Genomic DNA, 22,484 nt, shown 5'->3' with positions numbered 1-22,484 from the left:
CAGTACTTTCTTCATAAAGAAAAGTGGCGATTAAAATATACCCATTGACTGTAAAACGATTACAGTTGGATGTACAACGTAACATGAAACTTTCATGGGAGGTTGTACGCAAAAAGGACAGACCTGTGATGACGTCAGGGGGTGGAATTTCAACATGGAGCCCGGGGCACGTCTGTGAGAGTGGAGTTCCCAATGGATAGCTTAAGAATAACTGCAAGGACTGAATCGAGGAGTCGCTAACGCAGGAGAAAGTACAAAACCTGAATGTTGTTGCCAACTTTTACGGCATTAAATGTACGACCTGTTTATAATTTTAACTATAATACCAAACTTCAAAGGATCGTTATAAATGAGAAAGAAGTTTATGCGTTTTGTTTGCTTACTTTGCTAGGAATTGTTTTTGCTTGACGTCGTTTAAGATTTAGCTCGCTCGCTACTTCTGTGAAAAGTTAAGTTAAAGTAGGCGAACTTTAAGTTATTCATCAGCCTGTTGAAAACGGATTTTTCTTCACCGTATACCTAAGCTAAACACTGGGCCGTAACGAGTGGATTGTGGTGTTTGTTCAATGGATGAACTCTGCAACCAGAAAGTTTTCTGTCGACTGGGGCTTGATCAGATTTTCTGAAGTTACAGTCTTCGCGTGGAATGACTGCAGCTGTCTCCTCGTGAAAAGGAAAGCAAGATCCCGACTTCGCTTCACTCACTTGGCAACAAAGGAAATGTAACTGGAGTTAAAACTGCATGTTGTGTTGTGTAACCATTGTCGCTCCGACAAGAATAAATGCTACACTTTTTCTACACCCGTGACATAGTGAGAGCTACAACGAGATGCATTGGTAACGTTAGCTGAATCCAACCGTTCGGCAAACAAAGAGGATGTCGAGACGGTCTGTCGGTTTGATTGACGCCGACCACATACAACCAAATCCATGCAAAAAATGGAGAGAAATGCTACAGTGCGGAGGACGATGTGGTTGCGACATTACTGAAACATTTTTCTGAAACATTGGTTTTATTTGAACTGGATTATCGTGGACCACCAGGCCGTTTTTAAAAATACACCACCTGAAACATTTTGCGTGCATTCATCTTGTTTGGATTTACAGTTACCCCCTCTTATGTGCGCGGTTTTATTTCTAATATTCATTAGAGATGAGGGTCCACATTGCAGACGTCTTGCGAGTCATTGCATTTTTGTTTTTGACGAGCGATGGCCTGACAATATCTTCTGATTGTAAAACATCTGAAGAACGTCAAAGAAACACTGGGAAAGGTTCCTCTCCCGCAGCGACGTTGGAGAGGGTGGTGTGCAGCAATATGGACCTCGATCAGGTGCTGCCTTCAGATTCGTTTACCAACAGGACAGTGACCCTGTAAGTAAAAGAAAGAAACGGCGATGCTACGTTTACTATGTCCTGAACGTTTCCTTTCCAGCATCCCATGGTGACAAAATGCATCGTACATGCAAAATACAGGTCGTCACACAAACACAGAAAAAACGACTCCTTATTTATACAAATATGAATTATCTAGATTGCCCCTATAGTCAGCGATTTGATGCATTTGACCTGTTTGACCCTTCACATTAGGCTACTGGCGAAAAGGAAAGTTCAGATTGCACAGGAACTCGGCTATTGTCCCGTAACTAAGACTACCAAATATTATCGAGTATTTTGACTGGCCTTGAAGACGGTAGGCTGCGTGTTATTTGTGCGTTAACGTTGTAATGTGCAACTTTGTCACGAGTAATGAACCTAGATTGTCTGTAGTCTGTAAATTGTCAGCTGCCATCTGCTGCTGACATCACTTCATTGTGCTTCATTGAATCTCTTCAGTTTGTGTATTCTGTCTAATAATGACAACTGCCACATTTCTACACAACAAAATGACCACTCTGAGCTCTCTGACATGGGTAGAAAAAAAAATAGACCGACTGCCTCTCGACACCCAGGCAGTGCTCTCTAAACTAGAGTATCGCCTATGGGGCCCCACTGAGTGTTTGTTCATCTGGGCTCTTATTCTGGACCCCCTTTACTAGTATGTGGTTGCTGTTACAATGCTTTTCTTCACTATACAAGTGCCGCAGGGCTGACGGAGATGCATCCTGTTTAGTGCACCAAAAGTCTGTGTTTTTTGCTGGGTTAGTGTTCTTGTGCACAGATGATTTCTGTAAATCACTGCAGCTGCTTGCATGCCTAATTAAGCATGTCTGTTTAAACTGGCCAAAGTAGTTTTGTGACAAGAATACAAGACACTCTCTTTCTCCGGGTATGAATGAGTAACCATTGAGTGTTTGAAGTTTGAAGTTTACTGATCACGACATTAACTGAGTAAAGTTTTGTCGTAGAGGTTAGGACATGTATGAGAAGCTATTGTGTGAAGTTTACTGGTCATGGCATTGACTGAGTAAAGCTTTGTAGTAGAGGTTTGGGTATGAATGAGAAACTATTGAGTGAAGTTTACTGATCACAACATTAACTGAGTAAGGTTTTGTAGTTGAGGTTTCTTCAGCTCTGTGGTACTCGGGTAGGTAGGTGCAAACGGAGTTAACTGCTGAGATGAACAAATGGGCAAAAAAACTAAAGGTGAGAATTAGTCTTGCTTGTGGGTGCTAATTATAATTTAGTATCCAAGTCTTTTTAAAAAACGACACATAAAAAGTATTGTAGTCTCCTGTAATGGAGTGTCTCATTTGAATGCCTCATTTTAGATTTAAAGGAACTTTTTTTTTTTTTTTCACTGTTTACATTTGTTTCCTTTTAGCGGGCTGACAAACAAAAAAACCCACACATTTCCTAGGCCTAATCTGATATCCACTGTCGTGGGTGCTTTTTATTTTTGTAGATGCTTCTGAAGCATGCCTAGAAAGTTCTGTGTTTTGTATCAATTTAGTAGCTATTATGAGTGTCCTATTCCTCGGTAGTTCAAGGAAATGCTTCTATTCCCTGGATTCCTTGGAGGTAAGGAAAGAGGGTGCTATTGGTAGTTTTCAAAGTTGTTTAATACATAATACTTATCCCTGTGTTGTTGCCAGTGAGGTGAAATTGTAGTGTTTCTTAAGGAGGGTTCTCTCATGGGGCATGACAGTGACTGATGTTTTGTAGATGGCAGTGAAAATGGTGCCTTCCTCCAGAGACAACAGTGGGCCAACTTAACTTGTTTATTTGAAGGATGTCTTTCACATACTCGCTGGAGTAAAATACTCACAGCCCAGCGGCCCCTCTTCTCCGCCAGCTTTACCATACCCACGGCATGGACGAAAATAATTAGGTTTTGTTTGGAAATTATTCCACCTCCTTGTTGTTTTTTTGAATAGCTGTTTTGGGGGAGGGGTGGGTGTTGAGAAGGGGGGCTGAGAAATGGACTTGCTAATTCTGTCCAGACATGCAAGTGTAACAGAAAGGTCCGGCGTAGACCAGGGCTTGGGGTGTCTATTAACGGCCTGTAAAATGGGTGGCCTGCCCGTTTTGCGCTGGTTTGGGAGGTTTTACGAGCCTGCTCCAGTGTCCCGCGGAGGAGCGGTTAGGGCTGTCCGCTGGCTGCAGGGCTGGGCTCGCATGATCCCGGCCAGGTTCCCCGCTGCTCCTGTCAACCTCCCGCGACCCTGGAAATCAATCACTTCCCCTTCCCGGACACTGTAAATCTCCCTTTCTGTAGGCTACTTTGCGTCTTTGCTTGGACTTTCTGTGTAGCAACAGGGAACGCTTATTGCTAAGGAAAATGGAGGGTCAGCAAGAAGGAATGAACATGTCCTGTGCGGAATATTACTTGTGATGGATGGATTGTAGTTTCTGACACTCGAGTGAATAATGATATTTACAAATGCGTGACCCCCCCCCCCCCCCCCCACCCACGCGCCCTGTCTAAGTTAGTGAGATGGTATCGGCTTGAAATCACATTTGCGCTGAAACAAAAGCTGTGTTGTGCTGCACTGACCATGTGAATGGAATAGTTTTTTTGTTTTTCTTTTACCATACGGGCCATAGGGGAAAGTTGTCGGGTTTTTTTTCACTCAGTTTGACCTGAGTGTGGACTTCCGGAATGGGAAATGCGGGAACGTGGATGTCTGACGCTCAGCCTCACCTTGCCGCTGTGGAAAAATAAACTCCGTTCCCCTCGGTTTCTCTCAGGACCTCTGCTACTAGTCGACCGGGGCAATAGGTGACGGAAATGTTTATACTGCTTTTTGTGGGGGAGGAGGGGCAGGGGCCAGGAAGAGTGGTCCATTCTCTCCAAGCTTCTCAGCCCATCACACATTCCCAAAACCCCCCCCTCATTTCACACCCGTACTCTGCACCCAGGTCATAGCCTGCCTCTCGCCAGGCGGGATAAAACAATTGGCCCGTGTGAAACCTCCTGCTGGGGTCAGAGCTGTATTGACAGGGACTTCATTCCTGTTTCCGTCGGCACATAGCCGCCTTTCATGTGCGGGGCGGCCGGTGCGGCCCGGGCTTGTTTGAGCCCCGGTGTGAAGCTGTGAAAGACCCAGGTGGGGCCGGGGCTCGTACAGGGGCTCCACGGCGCTCCCGTGTTAGGAGCGTCTGCTCCTGATTGATGAGTTGATGATGCTAATTGCGATGCAGTAGCGTGCTCCTACATTTTTTATTTATTTATTTGTATGTCAACTTAAAAAGCCATGTGAGCTCCTTGGGGGAAAATCTGTTAGGGTGAGAAAGTGTTACGTATTACTGACCTACTGTTATATCCGTGGGGCTGTACTCAGCCGTAGGTCCATTTCGCAAAAATGTACAATGGAAAATAAACCAGTAAATATTTGACTAGGAAATAAATTTTATTTTATTTCTCTGTGTGATCAGTGCACAGATTGTATTCGGTAGTTCTACATCGTAAATCTGCTTATATGAGGTCTGCATTTTATGTGGTGATATAAAAATGTTTCATTCCTTTTCTCTGACGTGTCAGACACAAGTTAAATTGCGCTTCAGTAATAATCGGGTATATCGGTTTGCTCATGTTTTGCGGGGCAGGGGAATTGCTCTAGTGAAGTTCTACACGGCAGGAGATGTGCATGGCCTCAAGCGCATTCAAGTGCTAGCCATTCAATCTCGCATCTCTTTAACGTCCTACACTTACACTGATAAACAAAATCATGGTGACTCTACCGTGTATACATCTTGTGATGCATGTAGTCTGTATTTGTTACAGAATGATAAGTAATACATAGCACACAATAGCAGCTTTAGCAATATGACACCCCACTGCAAAATGTGTTGTGTGGACCATTAATGGATTTTAAGAAACTTGGACACACCTAGGATAATATAACTTTATTGACTATAACGTTAAATTAAATATCAGCACCTGAGCTATGCATTGCCTTTGGCAAGAAGAGTGTCAGCTGTCAAGTCTTTAGTCATGGGCTTCAATGAATGCAGGTTTTTTTTGTTTTTTTTCATAGGACCCCACCACTGTTACTGAGCGGACTTCATTCTGATGTTTCCCCGAAGTATTTCCACTAGTATTCCGCGTATTTTCCCTCCGTTCTGGAGAAGTTGTCATTCGGTGACTCAGTCGAAGACCAGCTCAGGAATCCACAGGCTGACTGACGGGCCCTGGCCCCGGCCGGCTCTGCTCAGGTTTCTCAGCGGGATGTGTTGAGCGTTAATGGGTTCCCTTCCCAGCAGCACCTGAGCAGTCCTGTCTGTAGATGCCCGTCTCCCACGGGCCGGAGAGCTGGGTTTGAAGAGGGAACCGTTTCCCGCTGCCTCCGCAGAGTAACTTTAATTTGATTGTACGTTCGAGCACTGTAAACCACCGCGATTCACTGCAGTGTAGAATCGGCGAGATGCCCAGGCGTTCCAACATGTTGAAAACTTTGGCCCGGTCCAACGCAGGCAGTTTTTTTTCCTTTTTTTCTTTTGGATAAAATAATTTCTTTTTGCTGCCATAAACCAGTTTAAACATTCCACTGGGGCAGCAGCCTAGTGTAGTGGTTGGAGAACTGTGCTTGTAATTAAGAGGTTGTGGGTTTGATTCTCACTGGAGCACTGTTGTTGTACCTTCTTGAGCAAGGTACTTGATGTGAAATTCTTCAGTAAGCTGTCGATCTGTCTTAATGGATTGCATGTGGTAAATATGTTACCTGTGTCACTGGATAAAACTCCTAAATGCTAGAATGGATTATTATTGTAATGTTGATGTGGAGTGTGGTGAAATATTTTGCTGCAAATTTATTTTTTGGAACCCTCTCCATGGAAGAAGCGTATCTGCACACACTTTGAGCCTTGTTGTTAAACCAGTGCATGTGGTCATGCCTGGCCTGTGAATAGCAAGTACAGATCTGCCTTACAGAGCTGAGCTTTCCTGTGTGTTTCTGTAAAAAAAACAAAACCGCCAGACTGTAGAGTGAACTAAGAAAGGAGGAGGGCTTCAGTGAATGGCATCTTTCTGTACTCTAAAGGATCAACGTTTCTGTCATTCATAAATGGATTACACCAGCTACAAGTCTGTGTTTGTAAGAGTTGTTCACTTGTTGTTGGATAGGCCATAGGTGGGGTATGTTCAACATGTACAGCTATAATGCATTTGATATGCACACCTTTAAACGCTTATTGTTGGGTGGTATAGGGGATCACTTCGCTCTGAAAACAGCTATGCCTTTCAGTGAATAGGCTGTCTAACTGGAATCGAAATACGATATGTGGAGACCTATGATTTCCGTAGAATGTCCAGGCACCATTTATGCCCTAGTGGAAACAGTACTCTATTCAAAGTCTTCTGCAACAACACAAGTGCTCCTATGTGAAACAAGGCGTTTCATAAAAAAACGGAAGTCTTAAGCACGATGATTTGACTTCCAAGTTTTCACTTTTGTGCTGCTTTATTAGAAGCTGTGAATGAATATTCCCTGGTTGGAATTCTCCCCTGTGTCAGGGCTTTGGCATGCGTCTGTCTGCCTACACCGGATTGCTTACCTAACCCTTGTGGGGCCACATTAAAGCCATATTAACATGTGTTAAGACGCATTCTCTTCTGTGAACAAAATGTCCTCTCCCAGAATATTGGATTGGCTATTCCACGCATGTATTCGCAACTTGATTTCAGGAGGAATTTTTGCACACACTACAGGTTGCAAGCCTTATTGGTCTTCTGCTGCTGTAGCCTATCCACTTGAAGGTTTGACACGTTGTGTGTTCAAAGATGCTCTTCTGCATGCCACTGTTGTAATGTGTGGTTATTTGCATTACTGTCACCTTCCTGTGAGCTTTGACCAGTCTGGCCCTTTTCCTCTGACCTCCCTCATTAACAAGGCATTTCTGTCCACCGAATTGCTGCTCACTGGATGTTTCAAATGTTTCAAATGTTTTTCACACCATTCTCTGCAAACTGTTGTGTGTGAAAATCCCAGGAGATCAGCAATTCCAAGCTTCTCAAACCACTCTGGCACCAACAATCATTCCACAGTCAAATTCCCTTTTCCCCCCCATTCTGATGGTTGATGTGAACATTAACTGAAGCTCCTAACCCGTTTCTGCATGATTTTATGCATTGCCCTGCTGATTAGATAATTATAAGGAGTGTAAGTAGGTGTACAGGTGTAGATGTTCCTAATAAAGTGTTCGTATGGCACGTTTTGCATCCAAAGACCAATTTAAACAGACTATGAATGGATTTGTTTTAATTTTTACCCAGTGTAAAATGGGTTGAATTAATTCATTTCACACACAGTGCTTCAATACCATACTGTCTACATTTATTCCGATATTAGATTTGGTTTTTGCTGAATACTGGAGAACCTGACGGTTAAATATTGATACTCAACTGTGTGCAACTTGGTGTGGAGCAGACCTGGGTCAATTATGTAATTGATTTGGATTCAAATACTTTTCTACTGAGCTTGTCTGGTGTATTGGAACCAATTAATTGCTCTGAAAAAGTGCAAATCTCACCATCTGGTCCACTTGGTTGGCTGAATTGCCCCAGGCAAGATTAGTTGAGCACAGAAAAGTATTTGAATCTAAAACAATTCTGTAGTTGACCTAGGTCTGCAGTGCATTCTGTGAAACTGCTCCCATCATGCTATTCAACTTTACACTAATCAGAACTACAGCCAGGAGGAACATGGTGACATACCTGTAAGATGCAGTTTGCTGTCAAACGTCATTGAAATAAGAGGCTTGTTAACACTGATGTCCAGCTGGGATTTGATCTTGGCCGACATTGAGACTGTAGTTCATATTTGTGGGCTGATGACGAGATTCACCAGAGCCTGAGGGAGAGTAGGCAAAAGGGAATAAAAAATGTTCCAGTCAATGTGAGTCACCGTTACTTTTATGTGCATTTCCTACGGTGTAATTAGACATTAGATCAAAAAGGTGTAATTGAGGCTCTAATGGTAACTTGGTGACATCAACTGCAATTTCCTTTCACCCGTACAGTACAAGTTAGTAACGTAGAACCTTAAAAATGCATCGGATCAATGAGTAGCATTAGCAGTAGCGTTAGCAGCAGGGAAATGGCGAACGGGGGGAATGAGAGTGCTGATTTGACTGTGAAAGGCTTGCTCACCGCCACGTTTGCATGTTGGGTTGTCCGCTATCATTTCAGAGCTCTGTTGGCCACAATGACTCCGGGGTGAGTCTGAAGGTGACGGCAGTCTCAGTTCAACGTTTGTCGGGTCGTCCTGCTATAAGGTAGGGAAACGGCCGTGGCGTTTTTCGCCCTGTCCTGTCGGGAGACGCCGCTCTTCTCCCACAGGTCCGGGCGCATTCCTTCCGGAAACGTGCCGTCCCGGGGGTTTATGGGTGGGCTCGTTTTGGGAGACGACTGCAATTTCAGCCATTAGGCAGGCTGCCGGTGACCCCCCCTTTGTCTGGGCCGAGGAATCCGCTCCACGCCGCTGAGGGGGGGGGGGCCGAAGGTTAGCCCAGCCGATTTTTTTTTTTTTTACGAGCTAACAGCAGCCACAAACCCGCTTCCTCCTTTGTTTTCAAAGCCAGGAGTCTGCATTTATCGAGTCTGCTTTTGTTTACAGGATCCGGCGCGGAGACGCGTCGACCGGAGAGCGTCCCTCTTCTGCGGCGGGAACGGGCAGTGAGGCCGGGGATGTGGCGGCCATTTGCAGCGTGTCCCCGTCCCTTATGAGAAATCTCTGCCCAGTCATTCTGTGGTGTCTTCTCAGACGGAACTCACCGGAAATTACCAGTTTTGAGTGGCCGATAAATCGTATTGTCAAGGACGATTGGATAGGAGGTAGCGTGCAGTCTATATGTCTGTGTCCTCTTATTGCATTAGCGTATGGGCTATAGCCTGCTGTCTCTGTTTAACTGCACCGAGCTTCACAAAACAATGGGATATTGTTATCGCATTGTATGTACCGCTGCTCAGAGTTTTAAAGTTAGAGGGCCAAATTAAATTTCCTCTAATTAGCGTCATTAGTCCGCATAGTACACTCTTTTGACCGAAGTCCGTTTAGCAAGTTAAAAAATAAAAATAAAACTGTGAGCGCGTGCCGTTGTTGCGCAACGTTCCTTGAAATTTGAGTAGAAAAACACCGCTTTTACTTTGAAATAGTTTCCCGATCCGTCAGCTGGAAGGGGCTGTCAGCTGCCCAGGTGCCGTCTGCACTGTTTGTGAATGGCTGAGTTCTCCACACAGGCTGTGTGGGTGGTCGGGCCCCTTCCTTCGGACTTTGGGTTTACGTAGAGGCATTCAAATTATTCAAAACTTGCACTACAATGCACAAAGATATTCTATCGGGCCACATTTTGGATATTCTGACCGCACTGCAGTGCTGTGCTCAGGGAATAGCCTAGGTTTGCAGGCAGGATGTGTGAGTGATTAGGCCGTTGCCTTTGTGAACGATCAGCAGTTTTAGCCGAGTGCCTTGTGGGAAGGAAACGTTGTTCTAATTGGCAGGTTTGTGAGTCTTGCAGCAAGTTTTGAAATGGGATTTGAGTTTCCGCGAAACTGCACATACGGTGTGTTTATTTCGAGAGCACCTCCGTGGCTTCCTGGAAGCGGGGCCATTGCAGGCTTGAGCGAGAGGTGGCAATCTGATCCCGGACGTGCCGGGACACAGTTGTTCACGGAGCGCGGCACGCTCCCTCTTAAGCTGCGTCGGAACGCCGGGAGAGAGCTGGGCTTTTTAGCCTTTGGTCAGGCATTCCTGTGTCCATCACTGCATGCCCGGGCTAAACCACCCAGCAGCGCGGGGCCAACCCCGGCTCTCTGGGGCCTGTAGCGTAGTGGTTAAGGTAAAGGACTGGGACACGCAAGGTCGGTGGTTCTAATCCCGGTGTAGCCACAATAAGATCCGCACAGCCGTTGGGCCCTTGAGCAAGGCCCTTAACCCTGCATTGCTCCAGGGGAGGATTGTCTCCTGCTTAGTCTAATCAACTGTTCGTCGCTCCGGATAAGAGCGTCTGCCAAATGCCAATAATGTCATGTAATGTGTGCCGCAGCTCTTGAACTGCGGCCGTTAGGGAGCGGACGGGAAAGACTCCCTTCCCCCCGGTGCCTCTGTCCGATGGCAGGATTTGTTCCATTGATTGATTACAGCCAGTTGTTGGTGGAGCGATGATGGGTCTGCCCTGTTTCCTGTGGGAGTGGCCCGTCTGTCTGGGGCTCGTGCTGATTGGCTGGCGAAAGAGCGGCCGGGCCTTGGTGGAGACGTCAGTTGAGGTTCTCACCTTGCATGGCTGATTGCACTGCTCAGGGTTTGGCTCTCCTCTGCAGACCTGGCTCAATTGCGTAATTGTTTTGGATTCAAATGCTTTTTTGTGCTTGATTGATCTTGCCTTATGCAAGTGAGCCAACCAAGAGGACCAGGAGGACACTTTGAGAGTGTTTCATGGGTTCTAATTTGCCAGACAGGCTCAGTAAAGCATAGACATAATTATTTTGGATCCAAATTATTTCACCCAGGTCTGCTCCTCTGTAGTTTCCATTTCCCCTCCTCTCTCTTGCAGCTAGTTGAGACAGGAAGACTGAGCAGTAGAGAGAGAGGGAAGATTGAACCGATGAACTCCTGAACTGATGTCCATTTTGTGGGATTGCTGAACCTTGGCATAACCTGGCAAAAAACATATAGGATGCATGCACATCCCCAAAGCTAGTACAATCACTTAGCAGATGCTCTTATTGTGAAAGTCTAGGCCATCAGCTTTCATATCTGGAATACAAATGTATGATCTCGCCAAGAAAGCACAGGAGGCAATTTTATTGTCAAGAAGTGTGACGTTAACCTAACAGACCAACAACAAGTATTGTAACACGTGAAAATACCTGACCAGGTTGAAGACCCCAAGTCGGTTATTATCGCCCTTTCCTTCTGACTGTTGTCAGCCTCTAATTTAGGTTCCTCTCAACCTCCGGGCTGGTACGAGCTGGTACACAGAGGTGCCCAAACGAGGCTTGTTACGGACTGGTTTGACAGCAGTGAGTTGTAAACGTGGGTGTGTGTGTGTGTGTGTGTGGGGGGTGGGGGTGGGGGGGGGCGGGGGCGGGGGGGGCGTTCTGCTAGGAGCGAATACCTAGCAAGGCCCTCAGAGCTTTTCTCCGGCGCGGGGTCATACTGCAGTCATGGGAGAGAGCTCTGAGCTTATGACTCTGACGGAGCCCCTTACAAAGATTTATTTTGACAGCCAGGGAGTCACAAGGCCGCCCGAGCACATTTATCCAGCCGTTCCTTTCAAATTTCCCCCAATTTGGTCTCTCCGCGCTCGCTGTTTCTCCAAACTAAGCCTCGCATAAACGCGAAGCCCAGTGTGCGAACGTAACCGTGCCTCGCCGAACCGTCTGAGAGGCTGCTGGATGTCTTGTGTCAATAAACAGACTATAATTAGAACATGCTTTTTCCTGAGGTCACGCAGCCGAGAGACGCTTATGTCAAGCTGTTCAGTGTTTTGTTTTGTTTCTCTCCCCCCCCCCCCCCCCTTTGTCGTCTGTTACCCTTACTTCCCTGGTTTATTTACTTTACTTCCTTCCTTAGTTTACTCTCTTTTTTTGAGCACTTAGTTTTATTACACCACCGTTCGCGTTCACACGCGGTGTGCACAGAAAAGTTGTGTATGAGCCCCCCCAACGCGATGACGCCGTCAGGTAGGAATCCAGACCCGACCTGTAGTTTCACAATGCAAATCGTGGTTGCTCCAGTATACCCTTGGGTGAGCGCCACTGTCGGTATCGCTTTATTATTTATTTACAATATTATGGTTCTGCGTTTGTCTGAGCCAAATTTCGACATCTGGAGTTTTGTGGCTGGGCTTATTCGACTGCACGCTGAGGTTTTGGAATGGAAGGCAGCATACTGGTGTCGGTCCTGGGTGCGCTACCCCTCCAAAGCCCGAAAAAATGTCGACCGCAACTGGGCTCTCTCTCTCTCCCCAGAATGACTTGAGGGCTTTTATTGGGCATCTCGGTGTAGCCTTCTCTGGGGGGGGGGGGCAAACAAAAATATGTAGCAGTGAGACGTGGCCGGCAGGAAAGCTAGAAAGTGCTAGAAAGCTTCTGCTCGGGCATTCGACGCCGCGCGGTTTGGATCAGGACGTGCTGCGCAGGCCCGCGTGGACACCAGTAGGTTTGCTTTGGACAATTTGCACTTGCGTGTTGTAGTGCGGACCCAGTGAAGCGGCCCTGTGTTCGGGGGGACGTATTTAAAAAGAGCAGCAGCTTCAGACTGACGGAGCTCCAGCCAAGAGCCTCTGTCTGCTGTTGTAGAGAGGGAGGGGGGCCTCCTCTGACCCCACCCCACCCCCACCCCACCCCACCCAACCCCCAGCTTTATTACCAGTGCGTTCACGTTTTGAGTTTCTGCAGCCATTCCTCTGTTTTTCTTTTTCCTTACAGTGCGGTCGACTGACTCGTGATTATGGACATAATTGCCCCCGGTGATTATCTGCATTCCCGTCACACGTCGAATGCGACCGTTTCATTTTCACTGCGGTTAATATGGAAATTTCTTCTAAATATTACTGCTTTATTTTTTTTATTTTTTTTCCTCTCCCCCTCCATCATTTTCTACTGTTTGGATGGGAGAGGGAATTTACTGCTTTTTCAGTTGGGATGAAAATGAGTCGAGAATATTTTACCGCTGCTGTTAATGTGTGAGAGCAGATGCAGGAACTGCCGATTTAACGGTGGCACAGGGGTTTATTTGACGCTGTTCACCAGCACACGGATCCTAATTGGCCTGCATTATAAGCCACTCTGGCGGGGCATCAGCGGGGAAAGCCCTGAGACACTTATTGACACTGAGTGGTGTGGGAGTGTGAAATCTTCTCCGTTCACAAGCATTTTGTGAGTCTGTTTTTCTTCAGCTGTGCCTTCAGAAAATGTGTTTTGTTCATTAAAGAACGTCCCCTACCTTGTTTTGAACAGATGATGAGATTGAAAGTGCACGTTTGTGAGTAAACCTTTTTCGTTTTAAGACTTATTTCTCGGGAGGTAAGCGGGGAATGTGTTTGAACTTGCGTTCGGTTACACCTGGGAGCGCGGCTACACCGGAACTAGACGATTTTACCTCTTCAGAGGATGCCACAGTACCGTGCTGCACTGCAGTTTAATCAAAGTATCAAAGACATCAGAACTACGTTTGACAGGGTCAGTCGAGCATATAATCTTGCTTCAAACAACTTCATACGGCACATAAAGCTATGAAAACAAGTGGTAAATTAGTCATACTTGCTCTGAGGCTGTTTATCATACCTCGAGCCGGCTCTGGCTTCGGGGGTTTGGATATTATCGTTTTAAGGAAAATATGCACGTTATCACTTTTGAGATACGTGATTGAACCGTACGCTATAGAGGCTGGTGTGCAGAGCCTAGGATTAGGGAGGCTGCAGCAGAGCAACGGCCTAGCAAGGAAGCAAAACAAGCCACAAAATGGAGGCTGTAGCTACCCGTCAGACACCGGAGAACATTCCTCACATCCCCCATTGAGGAGCATCTTGATTGAGGAGATCTGAGAGGTTTCCGAAGATAACGTAGCCTACATTTACTTATCTGGGGAAAAAGAAAAAAAAAAGAAAGAAAAATGTGTATTAAATGTATAAATGAAAACCAGTCGGTGTTGATATAATTTATCTGGTGATCCCAACCCTGTGTTGGGTTTAGTCATGCATATTAATAACCATTCCTAATGATCATACTGTTATCACCACCACATTATGCGTAAGTGGTTACATGTAGCTATGAATGGACATTTTAAACAGGGCATCCATCTCATAACTGAATTTCATATCTGTCATCAGCGGATTTGTGCATTGGTGAATCAATATTTGTATTTGAAAGAAATTCATTTAATTTATTTATCTTTTACTGAAATACTTCATTTTGTGCCATTTTTACTTCCACAGGATTTTAAACAACAATAAAATTCAAGAACTGAAGAATGGCTCCTTTCTTGGCCTCTCTGCACTGGAAAGATTGTGAGTATATTATCTTTGCCCTAAAAGAGCCTGGTTGCCCACATTGTCACTGAAATGATGATCCTCGGATATTAGCTGTGAATGTTCTCACCGACAGACATCTATATATCAACGTGTGTGTGTGTATAGCACACACACACACACACACACACACACACACACACACAAACACTGTTGAGGCTACTCCTAATTGTAAGATTTTATAAGATTTTTCTTTCTTTTTTTTTTCTTTCCTGTTATTGACATTTGAAGATTCATTATTCCTATTGAATCCAATATCACATGCAAACCGGTGGACACAAGGGTTTCTGAACAGGTTTTTCAGGAATAGGGCTGGCATGTGCTCTGCCTTCTCTCTGTCCTGTCCTGCCCTTTAGGAACCCTGCCTAAAACACAGGCCCCACTGAACCTTTGTTTTCCCTGCGTCGGCTGAGAGCGATGGAGTAATCACAGATCTGCAAACTTTAAATTGATATGTAGACGAGTGATTCTTACAGAAGTTTCCGCTCGGCCAAAAGTGATGCAACTGTCTGTAGAATTTGAAAATCTGTTGCTGATGCGTCCCCAGAGGATTGTGGGAAATAAGTTTGCCATGTGCGCACAGGTTTTCATGATTTATTGGGCAGAGATTACTTCATGCTGATAAAATAACCAGAGCATTGATTGCCTGCTTTTACAGAGGCTTGGAATAACACATGATGAAATTAATGTGGAATGTTAAGGACATCTTTTCCATGCAAGTACTCCAGGTTTTTCTTAAAAAGAAAATAAATGAAATGAAATATAAAATATTATGTTTAAAAAAATAAATATAATGTGACTGGCCAACAGAGCCCACAAGCAATTTTCGTCCATAATACGGTCATAATTTGGCCGTTTTTTATTGGTTCTAAAACCTCAGGTTGACAGGGTTAGGCTGAAGGAAGCCACCATTGTAATGTGAGCAGCCCACAGTCTCCTGTCCAAACAATACCACTCCACTGACTAGCGCAAGTAGCCAAAATGGCTGCCATCTTGCCATGTTTTCTACCCCAGTCGCATTTTAGCAGTCATAATGACCAGCCCTCACAGAATAGCCCCTGCTTTTCTTTTTTTTTAAATTATTTTACCGCTTCTGTGGATGACAGGTGTGATGTATGGTCATGCCTCGTCAAATAAAACAAAGAATTGGGAGTTCTTCTCGAGCGTCATCCATCAAGAGAAAGTCAATTAAAGCCATATCTGATTCTGACTCGGGTGACTTGGCCCTGGAAGCCGGCCAATCACACGCTCCAGCCTTGTGGCTCTGCCCCACATCCCAAGTGGCCAATCTCGTTTGAAAGGCTGTGGGCACTGAAATATTTTTTGGGATGTTTTGCAGCTGGTAGACCAGGGGAGCTTGGCATGCCTGTCTTATTTCGGTTTTCTTTCAATTACACGCCACGCTGTCTCTGCACTCCATAAGAGTACCGTGCGGAAATTATGTCGGGGATTGGAAAGATGCCATTGTGAGAATTTCCTCCTTTAAAGCCTGTGTCCTAAATGTCAGAAAGGGGAGAGCAGAATATGTGGTGGGAGTGTAATAAGCTCAGGCTTTCTATCTCCCGAAAGTGTAAACAGCTTTGATCCTCCCAGTGTGCTGAACCCATCGGCATTCAGCTCCTTCTCTACAGTGAATCAATTTGGCGCGTTTCATTCTCCTCCTGATATGTACCCAACGGCACATTTACCTCAGAAAAGAGCCCCCTTTGTGCTCGCCCGGGCCCAATGCGGCACGGGGCTTTGTCATTGTAATGAGCCCGGGCCGGGGCCAGAGGTGTTGGCAGGGTGAGCCGGCCACCATTCTGCACGGCTGTGTGTGTGTGTGTGTGTGTGTGCGTGTGTGTGTACGTGAGTGTGTGCGTGTGCGTGTGTGTGTCCACCTCCCCCTCTGAGCCGAAGATGGCGTGAAAACGGGGGTGGGGGGGGGGTTCTCCTCGAGCGTGGGGAGGACGAGGAGATCCCGGGGAGAGAAACTCGCGGCTCGGTGACTGGCAGCCGGGCGAAATCGATTCGGGCGCCCCCCCAACCCCCCGCCGTGAAATCGCACCGAGCCCGTGGAAGAGGGGCCGGGCTTTTGTTATGCTGAACGAGGCGCCCCCCTCTGGAGCTCTGGAGCGGAGAGTCCGCTCTGTTTAGGTTTTTTTTTTTTTTTTTCTTCTTCTTCTTCGACTGCCTTTTGTGGGAAGTCTGAACGTGATACTGCGCACATGGTCTTTAAGCGCTCTGAGGCACAGCATCCAATACCGGGAACGGTGAGTCACTGCCGTGGAACGGGCTGAAAAATTCCTCCTCCTGGGAAGTCTTTGACCCAATGGGCTTTGCCCGTCTTCTTTAAACGCTGGAAGTTTGGCGATGAAATGTTGGTGAATTATAGCGGTGTTATCCAAATACAAATAGATAAGATGTAGTATTTACTCATTTCTGGAATACTGTCTTACAAAGCAAAGTGATTCCAAAACGGCATACGGTTTTAAACAAGAGCAGAACTAAATGTAAATCCTTTCCCACTTTCCGCTATTTAAAACGTAAACACATGTTGCATAGCAGTTACGGAAGTTGCGTTGACACAAGCCTGATGTTACAGGAGCAGAGACTTGTTAACTTCTAGCAGGGAAACATCTGGGATTTCCTCCAAAAACTTGCCATTAAAAGCATCAGTGAGTACACTTCACTGCGGAGCATCGCTTATCTTTCTTCCCATAAATGCATGCTTAATGTAAAAGAGATTCGCCGTCCCAGAAAGCATTGACATTTCACAGCAATGCGCAGATCAGATTCACTCTTACCTACTTGACTAAGTCTATTCTGTGGGGCTAGGTTTGTAAAATTGAGGTAGCCTAACATAAAGGAAATTGGAACAAGACCAGGCATTAAAAACAAGAAGAGGAGGACGTTAATTGAACTCTGAACAGAGCAGTTTGACGTTAGCCAGTTGTAGCAGTGGGTGGCACACACGAACAGGATCTGCATTCATAATAATATGAAATTATACCAGCAGTGCCTGATGGTTCCCTTCTCCATTAAATGCATTTGATCGTTTGTGTACAGTGTAGCCTTCCTTTTTATATACACGTAGTCCCTACTCAGTCAACTGGAGCCAACCCGACCACTGTGTAAGGACTACTTGTATATAAAAAGGTAGCCTACTTGAAGGCCTGCTTGGTTCTATAACCCATTCAAGTACTTTACAGGAAATTAACCCAGATTTGCATTCTCAGTCATTTTCAATTATTGTGGCTAGTAGGCTGTTTGAAGAGTTTTATGGCCTGATCTGGCTGACTTCACACCACGAGACGGTTTGCTCAGAAACACTGCTCAGAGCAGTCATCCATTGGCTACAAATGGACCATCTAATGCCATCTATCCAGGACTCTACATTATGCATTTTGGCTGGCTGAGAGAAGATTAGTTTCCACTGAGCCAATCAACAAGCAGGAGGGTTGAACTTCAGGATCGTTTGAGCTGTAGTGTTGTAGTGTTTAAACCACGCTACAGCAGAAAATGTTGCTCGATTATCCCCAAAAGAAGGGAAGCAAACTTTAACATTTTGAAAAATCAATTTTGGCAAACATGCGCAGCTCATGAACAAGGATGATGAAACCGCAACTGGAGCAGATGGTTGTGTGTTTTTAAAATTGTCGCATCGCAACGATTCCAGCTCATTTTAAAAAGCACCAGCAACACTCTGCCTTCCAGAATATCACCATGGCATCTGTTGTTTGCAGACTGTGATATTTACCCTGGATTGTGAAGAGCCAAAACAAAAGCTGTTCGTGGAAGAAGGTTCCGGAAAGCGCCGCAGACCTGGAGACTTTGTCTGCCCTGCTCTGCCTGGGAAGATACCCGCAGTCTGCCTGCTGTTCCCCCCCGTCCGCAAAGTGCTGATTTGAAAAGTGCAAATTGTTGTTTTCGGGACAAAGGTCCCCCTTCTTAACCTTTTTCGTCTTCCCTGAAAAGAGTCTGTAGATTGGCCAATGCCAGTGACCTCAGCCACAGCCTTGCAGTTTAACCTCCGGATCTGTGCTGAATAGTCATCTGCTGGGTGGTGGTGATGTGATGTTGAGTGCAGGGCTGAGGGCTCTGCCTTTGACTGGAGCTCTTGTTATTTCAGTCTCTCTCTCTCTTTTTTTTTACCAGTTATCGTGTATTTTAAATGGCTGGAAAAGATTTGAAGAATCTGCCCCTTCTTGAATGGTCTTTTAAGCCTTAAGGCAATGATTGTTGGCTGTTTGTAGCCCATTAGCTCAAGCTGCTTCAGGCAATGGGGAAAACCCTAATGCTACCAGTATGAGTATGCCTTAGGAGGAGAAAGAGTAGAAAAAGATGTTTCGTGGTTATGTGGTGTTTTCTTTTTTCCTGTGAAAATATAATTCCCCCTTTCAATCAGCGTGAGCTATGTGCTGCCAATTTTAATGCACATGACATTAATCCTTTAAGTGGCTCTGACTTGCTCTTCGCGTAGCGATATTACTTCAGGGGAACATCTAAATCAAATAGTCCTTCAAATCAGTAATGAGTTTCATTTTGTAAAAGTGTTCTCAAAGAGATTTATGCAAAGAAGGAAAATGTTATCATTAAAAGTTATTGACGAAGTGTTCTGTATGGTAATGTTTGAAAAGTGGCCAATTTATTGTACTTTAATAGTATTAAAAGTGCCAGAGAGCTGAGAATGTTCAGATTGATTTTTGTACTCCAACCAAAAATACTCCTTACAGCCTTGTTCCTCAAATCACAGTCCTCAAGGGCTGAGAACTACTGGTTTTCCACCCTCCCTTTACCTGGGAGTCTGGCCAATCGGCAGCACTAATTGTTCAGGTAATGTACCTGGGAGAAAAGAACCTGGCCCTTATTTGGATTTGAGGGTAAGAGTTGAGTATCCCTGCTCTAAAGAGCACCCGGGGCTTGTGTTGGGGAAGGTTGTGTTGAGTGCTGTTTGTGACTGTCAGTCAGTGGCCATGTTGAGTGACGCGGCTCCTCGACGCTCACAGGTGGTCCGGCGGCTGGCCCGCGATCGTGCCTCCGTTTCCAGCCTTTCGCCGAGCCGCGCCGGGAAAAGGGGGGGGGGGGGCAGCTTTGCAGGAAACATGAAAAGCCCCGGGAAACGCGGTGAGAGATGTTTACGGCTTCGGCTGGCCCAGGTGTAACCGCCCTACGGGGGCGGCTCCGCTACATCAAAGAGCAGCCGGGGCCCACGCAGCGGGGCGTAGCGCATACCGGGGCCCGCGCCGCGACCGCTCCGGACCCCGGCTGCCGAGTGACGCGTGGGCCCAGAACGCGCAGGTGTCCCGGACCGCAGCCTTTGAACCGCACCCTGGTGAAATGGACTGCCCCCCCCCCGACACTGACAGCCTGTCGCTGACCGACAGCCAAACGCACCGTCACTTCACTCCTGAAGGGCGCCTCCGCTAATAACGGCCTTTATGGATTCGGCATTATATACCGCATGGAGCCTCTTTAGGCAAAAGTGCTCGGAGGTGGTAATTGCAGTATCGCGTTCACAAAAGCACTAGGTGCTTAAGTGTGTGTTTTGTCGAGGCAGAAGCGCAGCACCGGGTAGCGCCAGACGCGAGGCGGCGGAGAAAAGGCTGGGGCCTGCCCCGCTTTATATCGTCTGATGCGAGCCGTCCGTAAACACAGTGATTATATAACTACCGCTTTAACTGCAGGTTAGTGCTGACTCACTGCTCTGTGAGAGCCCACTTGTGGGTCGAGTTTAGAGTTGGCTTTCGGTGGGGGGGGTGGGGGCAGGAGGACTTCATGAGATAGCGTGCAATTACGTCAACCCCAAATTTGCGTTCGGCTTTAGTTATAGCAACACCGCGAGCGTTTCCGCAGTCGTACGTGGTATTTATTAAAAAACCCCACGCAGGTTTTATTTTATTTCCCAGCTCCATGACTGCATCCTCTTCGTTGCGGTCACCGGGCCAGCTGTGATTTCCTGTGTTTGGTTTTTACAGGGACGTTCGGAACAACACCATCAGTCACATGGAGCCCGGGGCGTTTTCGGGACTGCTGGCCCTCAAAAGACTGTGAGTATTATCTGTGTGCAGCTGCGCCCCCCCCCCCACAGGAAGCGCCGTGTTAAGCAGTGATGCGTTTCCTGTGTAGCCCTCTCATCATCGGCGGTCATACACCTGTGCTTCCCTGTGTGTGTCGGCTCCGCCTTGCGAAGCACTGTGCTTCTTCAATACTAATCTTTACTGCTTTTTGATTCGGATATTTTCCACTCCGTGTTAGCCGGTAATGGTCTCCATTTTCTTTTGACAGCGCGATGGGTTTGTGTCATTGCTTTTTCAAAGTGCCTCGTTCTCAGAATGACACCATTATGCGGCGCAAGCTTCAGCGAGCCCCTGATGTGTGGAACGGAGCTGTAATGCCGGCGTTTACATCGCGGGGCGATATTAAAGTCTTCAGAGACCGGTGTACTGTAGTTAACTTCGACAACTGCCGGCGAGGTAGTCGGTGAGCAGTTTGCGGTATCTTTTTTTTTAATTTATTTATTTTTTACACATTATGGAGTAATGGTTCCGCTCGGTTAAGATTCTAGCCCAGGGCCGCTTGCTTATTTTCAGGTTCCTGTTCGTTTTTGGTGTCGGTTTTGATACCCCGCGGTGATTCTACTGCCGCTCTAAGCCACTACATCTGCCTCTTCTGTAAATATAGGAAGTTCTCCAAATAACCCCGGCAACCTGGATTATTACAGTAAGTCAGGGGATACAGCTGCGTGAGCACCCAAATCTGCAGTAATTACCGCGAGGGTTTGAGGTACAGAACGTACATGTCAGTGCCATGCAATTATTTTTCTATTTTTTACCCGCATTGCTTTTTTATTTTTTTTATTATTATTTTTTTTCCAGGGCAGCTGCCCAACGATTTGAATACATATTTCAATGGTTGTGTGTAGTTTTGTATTTTTATTTTTATGATCTGTTTCACAAATACTCGCTCACCAGGGTCCAGATGGTTTGTGTTTGGCAGTGTGGGGAGAATATGTGCAGTGAATGACTTGGTTTTGAGCTTTGTACAAATGTAGCTGTGTTCGTCTGGTCAGATACCACTGTACTGTATTTAGAGCTCTCTGTGTCTGTCTGTGTGTGTGTGTGTGCGCGCGCGTGCGTGCGTGCGTGTGTGGAGGTCTACTCATGGGTGTATGCATATATACTATATCTATATACATGCTTGCTTAAATGTGCACGTATGTGCATGATCATCTGATATGATCCAGGCCCTGCCAGTGTAAACATTGGCTGGGTGGTTGGGGTGCACCACTGGGACTATGGGGGAAGGGGTATGAACACATTCTAGGGTTTGGTTTTGGCCTGAACCCTTTTTCCCCTAATCACTGGCGTTCAGGATGAGGGACTCGTGCTGCACGACGGAGAACAGGGGGCAGACACACCACAGCTCTTTTACCGTTCGTTTGACTTCGTTATTTGATGTTTGATGTTTGACGACAGACATTACACCAAATTGGTCTGGGCAAAAATCCCAGTGTTCAGGGTTTCCTCTAGTACAGCTCAGATAGTCACACTAGTTATGGCGGAGTCCGCTTTCGGGAACCCTATGTTGGCTGGAGCAACAATGAGATGTCATCGGTAACGGTCTTCTCTGAGCCAATCAAAAAGGTTTGCTTCACACAGCAAAGCACCGTGATTGGCTCCGATCAGCGAGCCATTGTTGTTGTTTTCTGCTGTGTGTTGGTAAATCCTCTGATGGAGGGAGTGGGATGGCTCATTGGGCAGCGGTTGTCTACTGCCAGGACTGAACCGGGCTTGTGTTCCAGACCAACTAACTCTTCAACTCTTCAGCTGCGTTTCTTGGGTCAAGTTGAGCCAAGTGGAGAACAATGCTGCTGGAGGCCTAATCTGATTGGCTGACACCACAGGCAGACTAGGGGGAGGGCTGGCTTCCTGCGATTGGTTTGGCTGTCAGTGACAGACCTGGCAGACAAACGGAGGTGTAACCACAGGTCAAGGCTGTCATCTCCGTGTGTTTAATAGCTGTTACGCTGCTGATGAACTGCTTGTACAAATCACCATGCGGGTCATTCTGTGTGGATTTAAGCATCCTAC

At 46.4% G+C, this 22,484-nt stretch overlaps 1 protein-coding gene across 2 annotated transcripts in view; it reads left to right on the top strand.

The window, feature by feature from the left end:
• The first annotated feature begins 159 nt into the window (after positions 1-159).
• Positions 160-22,484, top strand: part of adgra3 (adhesion G protein-coupled receptor A3) — a 43,361-nt gene continuing 21,036 nt past the window's right edge. Inside the window, exons 1-3 of one of the 2 annotated variants that reach the window (XM_061251480.1) lie at positions 160-1,374; positions 14,320-14,391; positions 20,370-20,441. In XM_061251480.1, coding sequence (XP_061107464.1) covers positions 1,154-1,374; positions 14,320-14,391; positions 20,370-20,441 — 365 coding nt within the window. In that variant the 5' untranslated portion in view covers positions 160-1,153. The remainder of the gene's footprint in view (positions 1,375-14,319; positions 14,392-20,369; positions 20,442-22,484) is intronic. The other variant, XM_061251481.1, reaches the window with a different exon arrangement.

The sequence above is a fragment of the Conger conger genome, chromosome 8 (genome assembly GCF_963514075.1).
Source record: "Conger conger chromosome 8, fConCon1.1, whole genome shotgun sequence".
Classification (NCBI taxonomy): Eukaryota; Metazoa; Chordata; class Actinopteri; order Anguilliformes; family Congridae; genus Conger; species Conger conger.
The sequence above is the reverse complement of the archived record's forward strand: the minus strand, read 5'-3'. Positions and strand labels throughout refer to the sequence as shown.